Here is a 21,820-nt window from a genome sequence, read left to right on the forward strand (position 1 = left end):
AGTTTAGCAAGACAACAACAATAAAACAATATCTAAGTCATACTATACTGATTTGTCCTGACCCCTGGCCTCCCACCTTTTATCAGCCAAATTACCCTGAAGAGTTTGATAAGGACCACAAGGGACCTCATCAGGTTTTTTGAAAGTATTGTATGAGATTCTGGAGATAAATCTCTGAAAACGGGCCCAGCCAGCATGGCTTAGTGGTTGAATGTCGACCTATGAACCAGGAGGTCAAGGTTTGATTCTGGTCAGGGCACATGCCCAGGTTGCAGGCTCAATCCCCAATGTGGGGCATGCTGGAGGCAGTCAATCAATGATTCTCTCTCATCATTGATGTTTCTCTCTCTCTCTCTCTCTTCCTTTCCCTCTCTGAAATCAATAAAAAAATATATATATTTTAAAATGGGATAAGCCATATTGAAAAGCTCAGAATGTTAGCAAAGGTTAATTAGAAAACATTTAACAGAAAGTCACAAAGGACCAAGGAATGATAGAGACAACTTGTGTATTGAAATGGCATTGGCAAGACCATACTCTTTCAGGAATCATTTCTGTAGTCTGAAATGGCATTGCCTAGTAAATGTTCCATGAAAACTTCATGTGATCTCTTGACCTATTGCTTTGGATAAGCCAGGCTCACAGGGCAGTTCTGTCTCCCGATGCACAGAGAGCCACTTGCCGGGCGCTGGCTTTCCTCTGTTGGCTGCTACTCTGATCAAGAGGCAGCCAGTGGCTCTAAATAGGTAATCCAGGTTCAGCAATCCACCCCACCTGTTAAACTTCTCTAAAGGAGACAATCCACTCGTGGTTTTTTTTTGTTTTTTTTTTCTATCCAAGTTGTTTTTATAAAGCAGACACAGGGAAAGTTCACTGATACTCATCCAGCCTCTGTTCAAATCCTTGTTCAATTCCATGGCATGGAAAAGGAGCCTCAGACGGAGAGTTTTGAGTTTGTCCTGGCAAGTCTTAGATCTTCCTAACTAGGGAAGTGCCTAGAAAGCCAAGTTCTACTTCTGCCCAAAGGATGCTACTCAGCCTTAGGTGCCTGGTCTCCTGGAGGCAATGATCAGACAGTCTCTGAGGACCAGTTTGTTGGGGAAGCAGGTGAAAGAACAGACTTGACCTTGTACTCATAGGAGCACTGTAGAGACCAATAGATTATGGGCATTGCAATGACTAATTTCTATAAAAGGACAAATGGCAATCATTAGTAATCTATCCAGATTAAAATGCCAATTACTAGACTGTAGATTCAAGTCACTTCCAACAGACTCTTCTTTACATGTTTATAGCAACAGATGGTGTGGAAAACTTGGTTCCCCATCATTTCAGGGTTTGGCACTAAGAGGTGAAGGGGTAGTGATTTTATTTATGTGACCCTTCTCAACTCTGCCTATTGCCAAAGCATCTCAAAAGAAATGCTCTAGTAAAATGGGTATACCATTTCAGTATTTGATCCTTAATCACTGTTGATTGTAATGCTAGCAAGGCTGTCCTGTGGTGAAGTGGCCAGAATACCTGTCCAGGAGGCAGAGGGTGTGGTTTAATTCCAAATTAGCAATAAGCACCTGTGTGACCCCAGCCATCCCTTCTCCAGGCCCAAGTTTCCTAGTGTAACAACACAAGAGGCAGATAAAATAGCCTTATGCTTACATAGTAAGTGCTTTGCCAATTTTTAAAAAATATATATATATTTTATTGATTTTTTACAGAGTGGGAGAGTTAGAAACATCCATGAGAGAGAAACATCGATCAGCTGCCTCCTGCACAGCCCCCACTGAGGTTGTGCCCCAACCAAGTACTGCCCTGGACCGGAATTGAACCTGGAACCTTTTAGTCTGCAGGCCTATGCTCTATCCACCGAGCCAAACTGATTTCGGCAATGCGTTGTCAATTTTTTAGCACAGTAAAGAGGCATTTCTCTCCCAATCTGCATTTACTTATTCAGCAGGAATTTTGCAGAAAGAAATAAACTTGCTGAGTGCCTAAGTTTTTTTTTTTATAAACAACTGGCATATTAAATTTCTTCTATTTATTTCCCAGCATATAAAAATAACAAAGTCATATTTTTGTGGCTCATTAAAAACTTGAAGGAGTACCGGGTATTTCTCTAGTACCAATAAAACACCACTAACTACTCTTTCTCTTCTTCAGTAATAGTTTTAATTTTTCAGCCAATATTTGGCAGATGATAATTGTTGAATACCAATTAAATTAATCTTTTTTGGGCCTCATGTCCTGGGACAATGTGCAAGAATAGCTTGAGATCCCAGACTGTTTCTAAGGAAGTATATTTGCCTCGCTTGGTTTTTACTGCATCTATTTTTTTTTTATAACCACCTGCTAAGCTATAATTGAGAGCCATATATTTATGTATATAATACAGGTGTTACCTTAGTTTAGTTGCATGGCCAACCTGAGTATGTTAAATTGAGTGACTTAGATGAATTCACTAGTGTGAAGCTATATGGGTGGCATTTTCTGGCATCCTCAACTTACTAATGGGATATTTTCTACAACTTTGCCACCAAGTAGTTTGGCACTTAGATTGTATTTTCCTATAGAAAGAACATTTTATTGACTCCTACTGGGCAACACTCATTGTAATGATCTGAATTCAAGGTCACATTGTTCAGGATAGAAGGAAAGACCAAAGATAAATTCCTCCTCATTTCTTAAATTATAAGTGAACCTAAGCACCTTTTATTTTTCTATTTTTCCCCTATTTATAATTATGTAAATGTGTGGACTTTGTTTAGATCCTGATTCAAAGCAGCCAACTGTAAAAGGACATTTATAGGGGAAATTAGAATATTAACTGGATACTATAGCATTATTTTTAAGTTTTCCAGGTATAATATTTGTTAAAAAAGTCACATTTTAGGGATACTCACAGATGAAATGATATGGATTTGTGTTTAAGTAATCTGGGGTGTGGCAAATAGGGGACACACAGACAAAACACGTTAAAAATCGTTGAACCTGAGTGATGGGGACATGGGTGTTCAACATATTCTACTTTTGTGTAAGTTTGAAAATTTACATGTACACAAGTATGCAAAAGACTACTGGGTACCAATGGCAGTGAAGCCAAATTAAGGAATTTCCCTTCCCTAGTATCTTATGAAAAGAAAAAAAACTAAAAACCACTGTGATGAGTACCCTCAATAACCCCCAATGATTCTCTTCCTGGAATTCACATTCTCCCACATTCAACCAACATTGTGTGACAGATATTACATGACAGAGGTGATGGTATGTCATCTTTAAGACTAGTTCACAAAAGATAATGCAGTTTATTAGCTAATCTTAGCATCTTCACATTTTGACACTTTCTTCTTCACTGCAGACCACTTATGCACCTCTGACCTACTCTCTATCTCCCTAAGACAGTAAGTTTCTGAGTTTGTAAAAATTGCTTCCTCCATCTAGAATGTTCTTGCTCAGATCTATTATACATGTGGCTGCTTCTTCACATGACTCATGTCTCTGCTCAAGTGACACCTCATCAGGGAGAACGACCTCATCTAAAATAAATGCCCTTGCTCTAGTTTGGGGTATCGAACTCAATCAGAGAAGGGGCCAAAATATAAAATCCAGCCTAAATCGCGGGCCGAATGGTTTACTGAACAGTCATAAACTGTCATTGTGATGGAAACGCAGCGGAGTGCAGTGATGACAGCGCGGTGCGGGCCACATTGCAAGGCCTGGCGGGACGGATTTGGCCCGCGGGCCTGCCTGGTTTGGCTCAGTGGATAGAGCGTCGGCCTGAGGGGTCCTAGGTTCGATTCCGGTCAGGGGCACGTAGCTTGGCTGCAGGCTCAATCCCCTGCCCTGGTCAAGGCTCATGTGGGAGGCAATCAATCGATGTCTCTCTCTCACATCAATGTTTCTCTCTGTCTCTACCTCCCTTTCACTCTTTCTAAAAATCAATGGAAAAATATTCTCTGGTGAGCATTAACAACAACAACAAAAATAAACGTACTGTCCACCTCATCATTCCCGTCTCCTTCATCCTGCTTTGCTTGCTTCACATGACTTTTCACAAATTGAAATTCTACTGTTTATGGTATCAATAGTGTTTGGATAGAGTTTCCTAAACAGGAACAAGGAAAGACATGGAAACCATGCAAAAATACTTTGTACTTTAGGTTTGAGAGAGAATATGGTAATATAGCATCAGAAAAGCTGAAATATTTAGGGATATAGTAAAATGAATATAAGACCTGTACAGTAAAAACTATAAAGTATTTGCTGAGAAAAATTAAAAACCAACATAGCTATACTGTGCTCATCAACTGAAAAACACAATATTGTGGGAGATTATACTTTCTAAAGATGGATACCATAATATATTCCTTTCCATATGCTTTTTTTACAAAGTAACATTGACACTTTTCCCATTGAGTGTTTATGGCTGTTTCCCTTGAACCTGGGCAAGGAGAAGGTAACTTTTTGACTAGCTTGACCAACAGATGATAGCAAAAATGATGCTATATATCTTCCAAGATATGTCACAAAATTGCCATACACTTATGAATAGTTTTGGGACATCTGTTCTAGTCTGGCCATCATGTTGTGAGGAAGCCAAATTTCCATTGAAAGTGAAACAAGGCGCCTGGATCTCATCTTGGCTGAGCTCCCAATTAACAGCCAACGCCAATTTGCCAGCCACGTAGGTACCCCATCTGGGAAGATGATCCACCAGGCCCAAACTGAGCCTGACCATATAGAGCAGAAATGAACCTTCACAGTTCAGTCCTGCCCAAATTGCAGATTGGTGCGCTATATAATTGATGGTTGATTTAACCCAATAGGTTTGAGGGTGGTTTGTTATGCAGCAAGAGTTAACTTAAGATTTTAATTCTCCTCCAATTTGATCGGTAGATTCAATGTAATCCCAATCAAAATCCCAGAGGCTTTTAAAAACCAGAAATTGACAAGCTAATTCTAAAGTTTATAGGAACGTACTAAGAATTTAGCATAGATAAATAATTTTGAAAAAATTGAAGAGCAGGCAGGCTCACTAAAAAAGCATCAGTAGATTCACACTTACATGGTTAATTTTTTTACACAAGTGCCAAAGTGCTTGAAAGGGATAAGAATGGTCTTAACAATAAAGTGATGGAAGTGAAAATTCATGTGGAGGAAAAAAAAGGAGCCTCAACTCTTATTTCATACCACACACAACCATATCTTGAAATGAATCATAGGCCTTACTGTAAGAGATAAGTCTATAAAACTTCTAGAAGGAAACAGAAGAAAAACCTTCATGACGTTAGCGGTAGTCAAAGAATGCTTAAAACTCAGAAAACGCAGTAACAACCTTTAAACAAAAAAATTTGGTAATTGACTTATCAAAAGAAAAAAACCACTTCTGGCTTTTAAAAGACATTATGAAAGCAAAATACAAACTTTAGAAATGGGAGTAAAATAACGTAATACATATAATCTGACACAGGACTTTACAACTCAGTAAGGCCATAGAATAAAAATGTGCAAAAATTTGAATATACTCTTCACAAAAAGAACATACTTCACTTTTTAGCTATTATAATGTATAAGCTTTTGTGTAGGCATTTTCAGTTCTTTTGGGTATATATGTAGGAGTAAAATTGCTGGATCATGTGGCAATTAAGTTAAACATGTGTTTTTAACATTTTTTTTTAACCTTTTTTTTGTTAATCCTCATTCAGGGATATTTTTCCATTGCTTTTTTAGGGAGAGTGGAAAAGAGAAGGAAAGACAGAGAGAAACCTCGATGAGCGAGGAACACATCAATTGGTTGTCTCCTGCACGAGCCCCAACCAGGGCCAAGGCCAGGGAGGAGCCTGCAACCAAAGCACATGACCCTGACCCTTTGGTCCAAAGGCTGATGCTCTATCCATTGAGCCACACCAGCTAGGGCTATGTTTAACTTTTTGAGAAACTGCAAAATGTTTTACAAAACAGCTAAGTCATTTTAGAACCCAAATAATGTGTGAAGGTTCCAATTTTTCTGCATCCTTGCCAACTTATCTTTTTCATTCTAGCCAGCCTAGGGAATGTGAAATGGTATTTCTTTGTGGTTTGCCTTTGGATTTCCTTAATGACTAATAATGTTGAGCATCTTCTCATGTGCTTACTGGCATTTATATCTTCTTTGGAGAAATGGCTATTTGGATGTTTCCCATTTCTTAATCAGATTGTCTTTCCACTCTTGAGCTATTTATATATTTTGTGTATGTAATCCTTGTGATATATAACTGAAAATACCTTCTATCTGTGGGTTGTCTTCACTTTCTTGATAGTGTCCTTTGAAGCCAAAAGGCTTTCATGTTTACGAAGCACAATTTATATATTTTTCCTTTGACTGCTTGTTGCTTGTCACATCTAAGACACCATTGCCTAAGGTCATTTGCCAAGGTCATGAAGATTTATACTTACGTAAATCTCAGATTTTCGCAGTTTAGTTTGTCCATGTAGGTTTACGATTCATTTTGAGTTAATTTTTGAATACAGTGTAAGGTAAGGTTTCAATTTCAATCTTTTGCATGTGGATATCCAGTTGTGTTAGCACTGTTTGTTGAAAATACTATCCTTTCCCCCACTGAATTGTCTTGGCACTTAAAGTTGATTTTTAAAGATAAGAATAACAACAACAAAAATCATTGCAGTGCTTGGGGGAGGTTTCCACTAGCAGGGCCCCCTATCTGTAACCTTGAGGTCAGAAAGTTTCCTCTACCACCCCAAGGTCAGGAAGGCACTGCCAAAGTCACAAATCTCCTATGACCAGTTCAAAGCAATAGGATGCAGAATCCTGTCCACCCCTGAAAAAACTCACTTCTGCCAAAGCCTGCATCCCACTGCTGGCAGACGATGAACATCTTTTGCTTTTGTTCAGGTTTCCATTTAGCAAATGATAGCTTTCCTTGGAATGACAGAAAATCAGGAGGCTTGTAACAGAACAAGAGCTTCCTGGTCTTTACTGAAAGGGCAATACATGATTATATGAAAGAAATATGAATGTGCATGTCCCACCCATTTTATACATCACAAAGCATTCTGAGATCTAAACACACATGTATCACTAACAGTAATGCTGCATGGCTGCTTTTTATATTTGATGCGTTAACTAAAAGTTATATGAGACTTATAAAATCTAGTAAAATTTTATATAAATATTCTAGAGTTACTTTAGAAATCTGGATTATTCTGACAATATCTCCCAAATCATATCAGACACTAAGAACCTATAATCTGAATTTTATAAAGTATATAATGAGACTATAATTAGGATAACTGGGACAAGATTCAATTTTGATAAAAGAGAGTACTTTTCTCTGTTCAAATCGTATTATACGGATTAATTTTTTACTCTTCACTGTTTGAAAGATTTATTAAAAACAAAATATTCTAATAATAAGTGGTAATAGAGATATTAAAACATGCAGTCATGAAAGTGTCCTGAAAATTTAATTTTAGATTATCAGTAATCTTTTCATGTCAACAAAACCTCCTATTGCTGTTTTTGTAAAAGGTTGGGTAAAACTCACTGCCCAGATTACCAATCCTATTACTAAAGCTCAATGTTCATAGGGCTTCATTGTAATATTTATTACTATGATTTCAGTTTAATTTTGGAAGTGAAACTTCTGAAAGTCTAATGTTATAACTCATGTCTTTCTTGCTTCCTATTACACTATTAAAATGGATAATGACTTCAGAAACTGAAGTGTGTAGTACACATTTTCATTTCAAAAACACCCACAAACTAAAAATGATATTTAAAATCTTTATTGTTTCATCATCAAAAGTTTTCTTTCCATAGACGAATGGCAATGAAGTATCAGTGCATGTTCTATGGAAAATTCATACCTCAAGTAACTAGCTTAGAAATCAGAGACAGCACTATGTCAAGCTAGTGTGCAAGATCAAAGACACAATGCCGCCAATGCAATCAGTATACAGAAAGAATATGCAGCTGTTAGAAAAGGAGTCTATGGCCAAGTGACTGAAACAGTTGCAGTGCACTGTGCTGATATTCTGGAACAGAAAATGGGGAATGACTAAAGAATGTACTTCCTCCCCCCAAAAATCGAGATTATAGGCACTGAGTTCCCAACGGTTTCACCAGCTAATTCATGTGAACTTGTACCTTCCTCTTTAAGACTCCAGGACTATAGCACTGCTTCCCATCTTCAGCCTAATCTGTAAATGGGACCACCACATGCAGATATTTCATTCTGCTTCCCACCTCGTAATAACTTGGGTGCAGCTTTATAAACCCGTGGCCTTTAGTGAAAAGATGACCAAACCTAAAATTTGTTCCCATTTTCTTGAAAACTTTATAAAATAACAAAAGATAGATGTCATGATTACTCAGTTTTGTCTGAAGGCAAGACAATTTTTTATGGAAGTATACTGAATAAACATACAAATGTCCTTAACAAATTGTCATTTAAACATTTTCATAATAAGCTCCCGAAAAAAGTACTGATAACTGTGAACTGTGAGCTGCAAATAACCACTACAATCTGATCATGCCTGGTTACTGGGAATTTTCAGGTTGGGTTTGTGTCCGAAGCTGGATTTGGCTACTTTGCATTAATTCACACAATAAATGCCATTTAAAAGGAAACTGCAGCTCTATTGTGATGGAATAAAAATGAAAACAATTGAGAGGTATACAAGAAACTTGTCTTAAATAGTTTTAAATTACAAATAACATTAAGGAATAAGAACTACAATGACCATTGTCTAAATCTTAAATTGTTAATGCATGAATTATCTGCAGGATTAACAAGTCAACTGTTAATCATGCCAAGGCCTTGTGGGGCAGGGGGCACTCTGAGTGTATGGCATAGCAATTACTTTCCAGGTGAGTTAAACACCTCTGATTTAAAGTGTTATTAAACTATATTTGAAGTTATTTTACTTACTATATTCACTGTATAAAATAAGTTAAAAGGAGGGAGCAAGGAGAGGTTTTCTGTATACATGATGCAAACATCTTTCCCTTATCAGTAGTAGTTCCACAAATGACCATTTTACCTATGGTTCAATATGAAAGGCTGATAAAAGATCAAAAATTTCCCTTAGAAATAGAAATAGGACTCAAAAAATGAAATTTCAACATCATTTCCTTCCACAATGCAACTCTTTAACTATCATAAACAAATAAAAACCTTATCTCAAAAATCTGTTTTTACACCCTTACCTTAAAGTTTAACAAAAAAAAAAATTCTTCAGACAATTGAGAAGAAAAGCACTTCTTTGTAGCAATTCCATAAAATAATTTTAAACTCACAAAACATCTGCTGACTGGCAAAACCAGCACGGGCATTAATGCTTGGCCCTTCTGAGGTATAAACGCAGCTATATTTGCACTTAGTAGTATATAGTCTATAAGGTATGCCAACAGTCTGAATGTGTGCATAAAATTGGGAGTGATGTCATCCTGACTGATTGAAACTTACTTTAACTTTTTGTAATCATGAAAGTTTAATAATTTTGAAAGATATACTTTAGCCCAGTAATATCCTGTAGAAATCTAATTCCTAACAATGTGAATGGTTATTACACTTAAAAAATTTTTTAACACTGCATATTGATAAAAAAAAAAAAAATTGAACAGGAGAAGCACATAAATATTTAAATTCAGCAGGACACCACAGAAAGCATACTATAGATAAGTGTGAAATCAGTCAAGCTTTTTTTCCAAAAGAGAAAATCCTTTTAATCCTTTAGCAAGTCTCTGTGAAAATAGTATGCTTACAATAAAAGGGAGAAGGGAGTACCTAGAACACCCCAACAGGCTTGCTATACCATTCAGCATTGCTGCCCCATCTCCTGTGTGCATGGATGGCCAACAAATGACAAGAAGTCCACTTGACAATAGTTCAGTAATTTCTTTCACCATTGCTGCCAGCTGAAGTCGTCATTGCTTCCAAAGACCAAGAAAAAGCCCAGTATAGTTGCAAAGATGACTGTGTTTCCTGTGAGAACAAGTGCACAAGCTCCCCACGCAATCTATGGAAATAAGATATAAACATTCAGTTAATAGACATATGAAAACAAAGTGAAAAGCAAAGCAAGGCTCTAGTTATGTGCCAATCATGATCTAAGACATTACTGAACAATTAATAGTACCTCTATTTTACTGTTTGTGTTTATCTCTAGTTCCTTTAAAAAGAGAAAGCCAGGGAAAGATGATTCACTATTCAAAACAAGCTTGTTGCCTTCTGGGCTATGAGAAGGCAGCATAGAATTCTACAATTTTCTGTTTATAAAGACATTTGCTCCAACTCTTCTTTAGTGAATCTAAAATTTTATCTAGAGAGCAGCCGAAACCGGTTTGGCTCAATGGATAGAGTGTCAGTCTGCAGACTGAAAGGTCCCGGGTTCAATTCTGGTCAAGGGCATGTACTTTGGTTGTGGGCACATCCCCAGGAGGGGGTGTGCAAGAGGCAGCTGATAGAGGATTCTCTCTCATCAATGTTTCTAACTCTCTATCCCTCTCTCTTCCTCTCTGTAAAAAATCAATAAAATATTAAAAAAATAAATAAAATTTTATCTAGAGAGCGGATTAAAATACAAAAATCAACAAAAAACTCCAATATATATAGAGAAGATTATATTGATAGTATCAGAGGTGAAAACATACTAATGTACATTCCTTTAAAGGGACAGGAGCAGTATGGAAGGGTGGCCAGGCCCCATCTTTTCTGTTTTCTCTACTTCCCCAGAGATGAAAGAGGGAACCTATGACTGGCGAGTTTGGGAGGAAGAACTGAGTATATGTAACCCAGCCTTCTCTTTTGTACTTCCCCATCTGCAAAGAATACAGATTTCCTTGGGTCTTCCCTGTTTCCATTTGTACAGCACAGGCTTATAGTTGTTCAGCACCTGATTGATTAGCTTTTGTGCCCAATTCTGATAGCAAAGTACCGGTAAGCCAACCATGCTGCACACCTGAGCCATGCTCTCCAATACCATTTTTATCAGTTAACAAAAGTACATTTCTAAATCTCTATCCAGAGGCTCCCTTGTCTCATCACTTTTTCGTGCCATTTTAACAAAAAGTTTTTCCTGAAAAAAGCTTTACATTAGGGAAGAATGTGTTCACTTACTAGGTGTGCTCTGGCAAATACAATAGGGAGTCCGAAAGCTGAGACAACAATGCCCGTTGTGAGAAAGATGGCAAGTTCCTTACAAGCGTTACTCATAGCATCTGTATCATCCACTAGTCTTCTTGCTATGCAGTATGGAATAGGTGAAAGGATGTAAAAAAACAGAACAAAGAGGGGCCAGTATTGGCTAGAAAAAGAAAAAAATAAGTTAATGCAGTTTTGCTATTTATATCATTTTTCAACACATAAAAAAATGCTTTTAAAAAATAAGGACCAAAGAAATATTACAATATACAAAACATGATACAATTTAAACATAAGCTATAACCTGAACACCAAAAAGAGGAACATTTAGAATCATACTATTCCCAATGTTAATTATGATACAATTAGTAAAATATTTCTTATGTTAAAAGAAAATGCTTTATAAATTAAAACAGTTCGAATCAAGGCCTAAAATTCAAACTATATTTTATTTTACATTATAAATAAAGAGGCATAGGAAAATGGGAATGTTATCACAGTGATTTTTAAATTCACAAGTCATGCCCTTGACTTCAATGATATCCTGCCTTAGCATAGAACTGGCACACCTCCAAACTTTTCTTAGGTCACTCGGCACTACCCAAATATAAAAAATCAAAGTAGAGAAAATGAACTGAAAGTAATATTGAAAACTTTAAGCCAGAATATAGAATTTATTACAATAAAGACAGATGGCTTTTAGTTTGTAGTTCAGCTACTGTATTGTCATTTTCTGGTTACAGTAATAAAATTATACCTATGTGAGACAGGATTACTGAGGGGAAACTGTGTGAAGGGTACCAGGGGCTGCTCTGTACTATTTTTACAAATTCTGATAGTCGATAATTATTTTAAAATACAAGGTTAAGCTAAAATACACATCAGAGTGAAGATTCATTCATGCAGGCTTATACTAAGCAAAGCTTTATCTATGTTTTTACTAAAAATCTCTTCCTAGATATTTCTGAGAATAGAAAAAAAATTGCAAATGAACATATGCTTAAGAAAAGAACCTCAAACAATACAAAAGCACAGAAAGAGAAAACCCAAAGCTGCCCACATCTCTGCTTTGTCCTTCCTATTCTCTTAAGCTTCTTGTGGACCCTTCCATCTTTCTATTCGATAAACACTTTAAAATTATGAATGAATCACTGCACTTTCCCATTTAACAATATATCTTGAACTTTACATATTAGCAATTACAGCACTTCCTCATTCTTTTTAAGATGGTTTCTCAGGATTACTTCTATAGCAGTAAAAAAAAATGTTTTTTGAGCTTTAAAAGCAGAAAAATGTAATTCTTATATTTGCAAAAAAAACCCCACAAACATTTTACATACTTGTATATTGGAAGGGCACATCCAAGCATCAAAAACATCAGCCCAACTGCTCCTCCAAAGGACAAACTAATCAAAGCTGCAAAGGTAATAAAAAATCAAGTAGAAATTGTAATTAAACTAAATCAATATTATTATTATTATTATTATTATTATTATTATTAGCAGTCTGAACATCACTTGTAATCCCAGAAGTAAAAAGCAAAACAATGCACGCAAAACCAAATGTACTGGAAGTGAGTTACCTTTCAATGTGTAAGTTACCTAGTCATACAGTAAGTCTTCTGTAGCATCTTCAAGGCAAAATGAAGCAATGTTGGTTTTCAAAGCCCTGACCTTTTGCTAGCATGCCTCTGAATTTCCTGATTCTGTTCTCAACCTATAAGATCAATGCTCCTCCAGACATCAGTACTATATTGACTCCAAGATCACTGTAGTTCTGAAAAGCAATTATGTGGAGAAACTCCGCACTGTCAGCTTTACTGGACTTGTCCTTCTTTGGGAAAATCTAGCTGGCTCAGGTTTTGCTTCTTACACACTGCAAATATACACAAAACTAATAAGATAGTTTCTCAAGTTAGACACACATACTTATTCGAAGCATTATATTTTACAAAGGATTTTCACATATATCAGTGAATAGAAATAACTTTCGTGAATAGGCATAGTTAATTGATGGCCTAGAATTAAGCAAATAAATGACCAATTTATGTCCAGTTCTATATAACCAGCATTTCTGCAACTATGTGCCTAAAAGAATAACATGTCTTTTTTTAGTGATGTAGTTAAAATCCCAAAGATTTGTAGAAAGCCTAAAAAGTTGTCAAGACAAAAATCTAACATATATAAACCAAAACTAATTATAAAGGGGTTAAATGTTGCCAAGTACCAATATACTTCTCTGAATTAAAGTGAGCAAAATCAAGGAATCCCACTGACGTGGTAGCCTGGCACATTTAGTTTTCACCATTGATGTAGGTCAGTGGTCGGCAAACTCATTTGTCAACAGAGCCGCAGTTTGCCGACCACTGATGTAGCTTATATCAACCCTGCACACATTTACTTAGTCCTTAATGTCATAGTATTTTCAGTTACTGAAAAGTTTGCATTTTAATTTTACAGCAAGTGAGACGTTTATAGGGAATAAAATGTAAATGATTAGGGTATTACTGAATTTACCATCCGCTTGTTCAGTTACCTAGTATGTCTTCATAATCTGCCCTGTTTACTTCCCCTGACACACATCAATCACTATGGGCTACTAAACCACCCTCTGCACCCAGTGACACTGGCCCTCTCTCCTTTGCTGGGAATCGGCGGGCTCCACCTGTTGTCTCTTATACCTCAGACAGAGCTTTATTCATTCATTTCACTCAAAAAATATTTACTGAGCACCAAATATGTAACAGGCGCTGGGGATATGTTAATAAATGATAAGGCCCTTTCACTCAGGGAGCTTGCATTCTTGTCCTCCTCCTCCTTCCTCTTTCCTCCAAGTTAATTTCTACTCTTCATTCAGATCTCAGCTCAAGTATTTCTTCCCTAGTAAATTTTTTCCAAACCTCCTATTATATTCAGTCATTCAAAAAATAGCTATTGAGCACCTATTATATCTCACTCACTATTCTTGATTCTGAAGATAAAGCGATGGAAAAAAATCAAAGCCCTTGCCCTGGCCAGTGTGGCTCAGTACGACCATGTCAGTACCCAGAAGTGGTAGAAACCATGGCATGTGCAGAAGGCAGCTGATGGATGTCTCTCTCTCTCTCTCACTCTCTCCCGCCTTCCTCTCTAAAATCATTAAAAATAAAAAATTCAAAGCTCTTACTCTCATGAAGCTTACATTCTAACAGGAGAATAAATGATATTTAAAGAGTCAGCCAGCCGTCACAGGTTGGGTGCCAACCTATGATCAGGGGGTCACAACCTATGAACCTGGTCAGGGCACAGGCCCAGGTGGCAGCTCAATCCCCAGCGTGGGGCCTGCAGGAGGCAGCCGATCAATGATTCTCTCTCATTGATGTTTCTCTCTCTCCCTCCCTCCTCTCTGACATCAATAAAAATGTATTTAAAAAAAATTAAAAAGTCAGCAAATAAATGTCAGTGCCATGAAAAGAAATCAGATAGGGTAAGGGGAGAGTGCTAGTCTAGACACAGAGGCATGGGAAGGCATCTCTGATGAGGTGCCAATGAATAGACACCTATAGGAAATGAGAAACTGGACCCTGTGGACATCTGGGGGAACTCTGCAGAGGGACATGCATGTGCAGAGGCTCTCCTTACACCAAGCATGTCAAATGCAAAGGCTAACACGGGCCAAATAAACAAGGTTTAAGTTTATGTGGGCCGAAAAAAAACCCCAAAGCTTCAATTTTCATTAAAAAAAGCAGGTTTACTGCAATAGGACATGCTGAATACAAAGGGCTGACGTAAATGAGTCATTGTTAACATAAAGTAACATTTTAATGAAAGTTAATAGTTTTTCTTGAACACTCACCAGACACTGAATAAACTGCACAAATTAATAAGTGCAATGCAAATAAACCTATTTTTCCTCTTCTCCGAAAGCGAGATATTTCCTGTTGCACACACTAAACAAGTCAGCACAAGACTAATAAGGTGGCAATCGGTTGCTAAAATATTCGCTGCTAGTATTAGTGGAGAGAAATGGTGCGCCTTCGCAGACGGCATGGAAGGGAAATGAATGCCACTGGATTCTAGTAATCGGTCATTAGTGAATGTTGTAGTTCGTTATTAATAATTATGTGAAACCGGTTTGGCTCAGTGGATAGAGCCTCGGCCTGCGGACTGAAAGGTCCCAGGCTTGATTCAGGTCAAGGGCATGTACCTTGGTTGTGGGCACATCCCCAGTACGGGGTGTGCAAGAGGCAGCTGATCGATGATTCTCTCTCATCGGTGTTTCTAACTCTCTATCCCTCTCTCTTCCTCTCTGTAAAAAAATCAATAAAATATATTTAAAAAATAATTTTGTATAATAGGATATTGTAAAAATTAAGTTACAAATTTTTATTAAAATGTTTCTAACATACTGTTTCATTGACTGGGCGGCATAAATATTCGTTGTGGGCTGCGTGCGGCCCGTGGGCTGAGAGTATGACATGCTTGTCTTACACTGTACACCTCCCCTTTGTTCAGTTATCACAGCTGTGATGTACATTGATTTGTATTTGACTTTCCTTTTAAACTGTTGGCTACACAAGAGAAAACGTTTTTCTGTTGTTGATGCTCATGCCCCAGCACTTAACACTTAAATGATAATTAATATCGGCAGAGTTAATGAAAGGAATGAAAGGGGTGGGTGGGAGAAAGGGAGGGGAGCAGACTGGGGGGGGGGGGAAGGGTAGAAGAGCTGGAATACAGGGGAGTGGGGGGCGGGAAGGGGAGAAAAGGGGAGGATGGGGAGGGAAGGGGAAGATAGTGTGTCTGATGTAGTAGGGTAGACAGATACAGTCCCTAACTGAAAATCAAGAGATGCTGGGTCCTATCTCCTACCAGCCTTCTCTGTCTAAAATCAGTGATTTCATCTGAGTGTCAGTACTTTCTCCTATGACAGTTGTACTAGATCTGAGAATGCAAATAACCCTCTGAACACTAGAGATATTTGTCATCTCTGCTTTTTTTTTTTTTTTTTTAATGTGCTGCCAAATAGCTAAGTTCACCACTATAAATACTATACAAGAACCCCTTTATCATTCAGAAGTCCATTTACCCAGAATAGCTTAGGATCCTGTAGGAAATAAAGGTCACTAAAAAGACAAAATATATGTCACAAAACCCATACACTAAAGCTAATATTCTTTTTTGAAAAATACGTTTTTATTGATTTTTGAGAGGAAGGGAGAGAGAGAAACACCGATGGGTTGCCTCTTGCACACGCCCTACTGGGGATGTGCCCTGACTGGGAACCAAACAGTGACCTTTTGGTACATAGGCCGATGCTCAACCAACTGAGCCACATTGGCCAGGGCATAAAGTTAACATTTTTTATAAACAAACTCTTAGGCTCTTATTCAGAGGTTATTTATTCATATTTTGTAAAATAATTATTGTGTGTGAATTTTGGCAGAATGAAACATTTTTATTTTTTAAAAATATATTTATATTGATGTCTCAGGGGAAAAGGGAAAGGGAGAGAGAAACATCGACAATGAGAGAGAATCATTGATCGGCTGCCTCCTGCACACCCCACACTGTGGATGGTGCCCTGACCAGGAATCAAACTGTGACCTCTTGGATCACAGGTCAATTCCCAACCACGGAGCCATGCTGGCCGGGCAAAACATTTTTATTTTAAGGAATCATCCAGGATAAACTGATGAACCAAAAGAAAGATATAGAGACAGTAAAGCAACAAGCAGACTGTCAAATTACAGCGGGGAGGGGAGGGAGATCTGGGGGAGATAAGAGATCAACCGAAGGACTTGTATACATGCATATAAGTATAACCAATGGACACAAAGCTCTGGGGAGGAAGGGCATGTATGTGGGGGGGGGGGGGCGGCAATGGTAAGATATGTACACAGATAATAATTTAATAAAAAAAAATAAGGGAAAAAATCATCCAAGCATATATGTTTTCATAGCAATTCATGTGTCCAGAGCAAAACTAGGTGAAAAGATCAGTTACCCACATCTTGTGACATAAAATTTTATACATTTGATTATCTTGTTCCCCATATCAAAACAAATGAGAAAGAGGAGGTAGAATTGCATATAAGCAAGATCTGGCCTCTGACTGGAAGGAGGAGACTGAAAAGTAAATCAGACAGAGAAATCCTCCAAAAGCATACTACTTTTCTGTCATCTTGGCCAAGCGGCAAGTAGTCTGAGGACTTGGTCTCTGAGGGTAACTCTGTTCTGTGACAGAGAACAACTATTTATGTTCTTATAAAAAAAAGAAAATCTAAATTCTTAAAAACTTAATAAAAGACAATTTCTTTTTTAAAAAAATCAAGGAACTAAAAAAAGGTATGATTGCCCTGGCCGGTTTGGCTCAGTGGATAGAGCATCAGCCTGAGGACTGAAGGGTCCCAGGTTCGATTCTGGCCAAGGGCACATGCCTGGGTTGAGGGCTCAATCCCCAGTGGAGGGCGGAGGTGTGTGTGTGCAGGAGGCAGCCGATCAATGATTCTCTCTCATCACTGATATTTCTCTCTCTCTCTCCCTCTTCCTTCCTCTCTGAAATCAATAAAGGAGTATATTTTAAAAAATAAATAAGATATGATTCTGGTATAAAAAAATTTTATGTGACATGTCACCACCTAGTCATAATGAATAAAAGCCAATGGGGTTTAAATAAAGTGCTAAAAAGTGTTCCTAAAACTTTTAAAGTTTCTCCAGTATTATTTCATCATTTGTGTATAAATGGTTGTCCTGGATGACATCAACAAGACAAGAATTTATACTGTCATTGAGTGATGCAACATTTGGAAGCAATCTTAGATGAGTCTGATTTCTCTTCCCAAAGCCTCATCTCCACAGTAGTGATGGATAGAACAGCCCAATTATCTAAACTACATCTAGAGACAGGGTGCTGGTTCTGTGATTAGAAATTAGGATAGAAAAGGGGACCAGTTCCCTAACCTAGCAGTTACCAGAAAAAGCCAATATGTAACAAAGCAACAGGCAAGTGGCTCAAGAAACAAACAATTGATTCCAATTATAGCAACACTCTTCCTTACTAAAACAGGCCAACAGGAAGAAAATATCTTGATAGTTATAATCGTAACAATCAGAAAATCTTACTGAAACAAAGAATGTTAAGTACAATTCCATCTAAGACACTTTCACCCAGTTAATATTTATTTACCTAGGCTTACAGGAAGAAATTACAGTTATTTTAAGAGACTCCTGCATTAATGACACCGAAGAAATGAGGAAGAACAGGGAACCTGGCAACATCCTAAAAACCACAGCCTTCTACACTCACTGCCTTTCACAAAAGCATTTAAAAGGGTCTATTATGGTTCAAAAGAAGATCATAAAGGCTCTTAGTTGCTCAGATGACAAAGTTTCATATGGGAAACAACATGTTTCCAGAAATGAAAAATAAACCAGAAAGTGTTTTTTTGTTTTTTTTTTTTTTTTTAAAGTGACTCTGGGAAAGCAGCTCAAAAGTTGTCCTTAAAGGAAATAAAATACAGAGGGGAAAAAACACATTGCTATTAAAGTTCTTCACTTTCTTGCTTTGCTGCCCCTTTTACAAAGCCGAAAGTCAGGAAATCAAGGAAGTTCATTGTCAAGTTGAAAACGTTGTTAATGGTATCTGCTTCTAATAATCACATGAACAAAACTACGAGTTGGGAAGAATGCAACCTTCCTATTTCTAAAGAAAAGATACGATCAAAGGACGAATTTTTCCCCACTAAGTTTTAAACTATTTCTTCTTTTAAAAACCCAACTACACGAAAACTCTGAAATGTGAAAAACTGAGAGCCTCAACCTTCAAGTGTGGCGAAGGGCAGAGAAGAGGAACACTTTGACAACAGGATGCCTGGATTTCATATTATATCTGGACTCTAAATACTCTTAACAGCTGTCCAGGGTTGGTGATTCCAGTGGACTACATCTCTGTGAAAAACACAATTTTGCCTTTGAGCAAGTTGGAAGTTTAATTAGCTTTCCAACCAACCAAACTTCTGCATTCGAGTCTTAACCATATTTAAGTGTTACTGTAGCTTCAAAGAAGCTATTGATTCTGAAGTAGTGGGTTTTGATTGAGTTGACTGCTTTTAAAAAAAAACTGGATTTTAATTGTGGTGCAGAAGTAATAGTAACAAACATTTGGTTTTGTACAGACATTATTTCCACTCTGGTGGATAAGCTCAATAAAGGTCATATTAAAAAAAAAAAAAAAGAGTAACACTTTGGGGCTGCCTCCAGGGTCTAGCCTAGGGCTCACACATCACAATTTGGATGGGATGCACCAGCTGCAGGAGCGTGGAGAGCTCTGAGCAGGGTCCGGGGAGGATGCGATCGCCCAGGTTTCGGGAAGAGGGAAGAGCCGCCTTAACCCTTCCGGGGCGCTGCAGCGCCTCTGGGTTCGGCTCGGCGCCCCACGATCGCACTTGCGCCTTTAAGTGGGAAAGGACACCCCATACCTGCCATCTTTCGCGGTCTCAGCCCCCCTCAAACGCACACTTTGTGCCCCCTCTATCTGGGATGCAAACTCCTGCAAAACGAGTTACTAGCCGCGGGACTTTGAACAGACCGCGGGCCACTTCATGCTCTGTCCCGGGGGCGATGGGTGGGGGGAGAGAGAGGGGCTGGCGGAGGAGACGAGCTGAAAGTGGGGGGCTGGCCGAGGAGCCGGGACCCCGGCCGTCCCATCGGGGAGGGCGCCGCGCCCACCCCGCCCAGAGGCTGGGACGGGGCGGGGGCGGGGGCGGCGGCGTGCGGGGGGCCGTGTGGGGCGCCCTCCCCCTCGGCGCGGGCGGCCCCCCAGCCCCCCGGGGCCCCGCGCCCCAGGCCCACCTTTGATGCCAGCCATGGCGGTGACGTCGCTCCTGGCTCCAGGACCCGAGGCGGCGGCGGCGGCGGCCCGGAGACCAGAGACGCGCAGCGGCAGCGGCGGCGGCGGCGGCGACCAGACAACACCCGGAAGTGCGCGACGCACGACTTCCGCCGGCGGCTCGCGCTCGCGCGGGGGCGCGGGGGGCGCGGGGGGCGCGCGGGCCGACCCCTTCCTTCCCGGCGCGGGTCCTCGGCTGGTCGCCGCCCTCGGAGGCTCTCCCCGCGGCCCGTTTCCGGGGCGTTGCTCCTTGGGTGGCGGAAGCCCGGTTCCGAGGCTTCTCTCTGGTCCCCGCAACGTTCCTTCTTCTTGGAGCCGGAGGAGGGGAAGGGGGAGGGGGAAGGGGAGGGGGCCTCGACGCTGGGAGGCGTGGTGTGATGAATTGGCGATCTTCAAAGCGCACCCATTTCTCCCAGCCTTGAAATAAAAAAGTACGGCTAGTCTGTACTTGGCTCCTTGGGTTCCGACCCAGAACTGGGGTTCTGCGAGGCCCAGCCCCTGAGACCGGAGCAGCGGGACACCGGGAAAGGTGGATTTGGTGCAAACGCCATCTCTGGGGAGTCACTCAGAATCGCTGTTATTGTTTTTGTTGTTGTTTGTTTGTTTGGACAAACGGGGCTAGGAAAAAGAAAGCAGCAGAGGTACAAATGCATTTATTTAAGTCATGGTAGAAATTTATTGAACATTTACTATGTTGTCAGCAAAAAAAGGTACGGTTTCTGCCCTCCAGGAGCTTAAAGAGAGAGACAGATTAAAAAAAAAAAAAAAAAGGCGTGGAATTTCGACAATGATACTTGCTAGGAAGATGCGTCAATAGTTTAGGAAAGCCTTCGATTTCGATCAGTCAGTAGATTTCCCAGAGGAAGGAACAAAGGAGGAATGAGCCTGTGTAACTAGACAAGAGGGAAAAGCACTCATTCGGAGGGGATTGTGTTCGTGGAGGGGGTGGAGGTGATGAGCTTGGCCAGCAAACTGCGAGCCTGGAGAAGAGAAAGATCAGTGGGATTGCTGGGTTTTGGGGTGGGCAGTCTGGTTCTACAGCAAGGTCCTGTAGAAGGAGGCCCCGCCCCCTCCTCCCGGCAGTGAGAACCTTTTGAAGGTTTTTAAAAAGATCCTAGTGGAGGTGGGTGACCTACGCAAGATTTGAATTGAAATCTTTTCAGTCATCAGATCAAGATAAACTGGCTTAGAAGACCTTGTGAGTGTGTGGTTAGAAGAAGTATTTCCAACCTGCTTTAAAATGAGAGCTACTGGGGACTAAAGGTACCCTGCTTCCCTCCACTGCTTTCAGGGTTGAATACTTTCAAAAATACAAAATTTCAAACGGGTCTCTTCTTGAGGCTTGATGCCCCAAATAAGCCTAAAGGTGTCTCGTGGAGGAGAATTTTTTTTCTGTTCAGGTTAGCACAAAAAGTTCTGTCGTCTTACCATGAAAAAAGTTTCCATTTAAGGATGGTGGTAGCAAAACCACAAGGCACACTTGAACATACGTTGTGGAAATGTTACTTTTGAGACAATGTGTGAAACCACTAGCTTTGTTTTCTAAATTGAAGCCGACATGTGCTCACCAACCATCTTGGAAGGGGTAGGTAGAATTCCTGGAGAAGCAAAGGATTCCATCCTAAATACTCAGCCACTAACACCTTTTGTTTTGTTCCACAGTATTCCATCCTTGAAAGCAGGGATGTCTGAGAGAACATAGCAGAGAGACAGCTGATAGGTGGTGGTGTATTGGAGAGTGATACATTCTCATCTCATAGGCTCACGGTTTGGCTCATGGAGAAAGGTCACATTTTAGGAAGCCTTATGGAGCT

At 39.5% G+C, this 21,820-nt stretch overlaps 1 protein-coding gene across 1 annotated transcript; it reads right to left on the reverse strand.

Annotated features, from left to right (window-relative positions):
* Positions 1-7,763: 7,763 nt before the first annotated feature.
* Positions 7,764-20,283, reverse strand: LEPROTL1 (leptin receptor overlapping transcript like 1). Its single transcript, XM_036458309.2, has 4 exons — positions 19,970-20,283; positions 12,479-12,554; positions 11,115-11,301; positions 7,764-10,014 (listed from the first exon to the last, which is right to left on the reverse strand). The coding sequence occupies exons 1-4, from the start codon at positions 19,983-19,985 to the stop codon at positions 9,898-9,900; spliced, it is 396 nt and encodes a 131-aa protein (XP_036314202.1). The 5' UTR covers positions 19,986-20,283; the 3' UTR covers positions 7,764-9,897.
* Positions 20,284-21,820: the final 1,537 nt, after the last annotated feature.

The sequence above is a fragment of the Pipistrellus kuhlii genome, unplaced genomic scaffold (genome assembly GCF_014108245.1).
Source record: "Pipistrellus kuhlii isolate mPipKuh1 unplaced genomic scaffold, mPipKuh1.p scaffold_m20_p_3, whole genome shotgun sequence".
NCBI lineage: Eukaryota > Metazoa > Chordata > Mammalia > Chiroptera > Vespertilionidae > Pipistrellus > Pipistrellus kuhlii.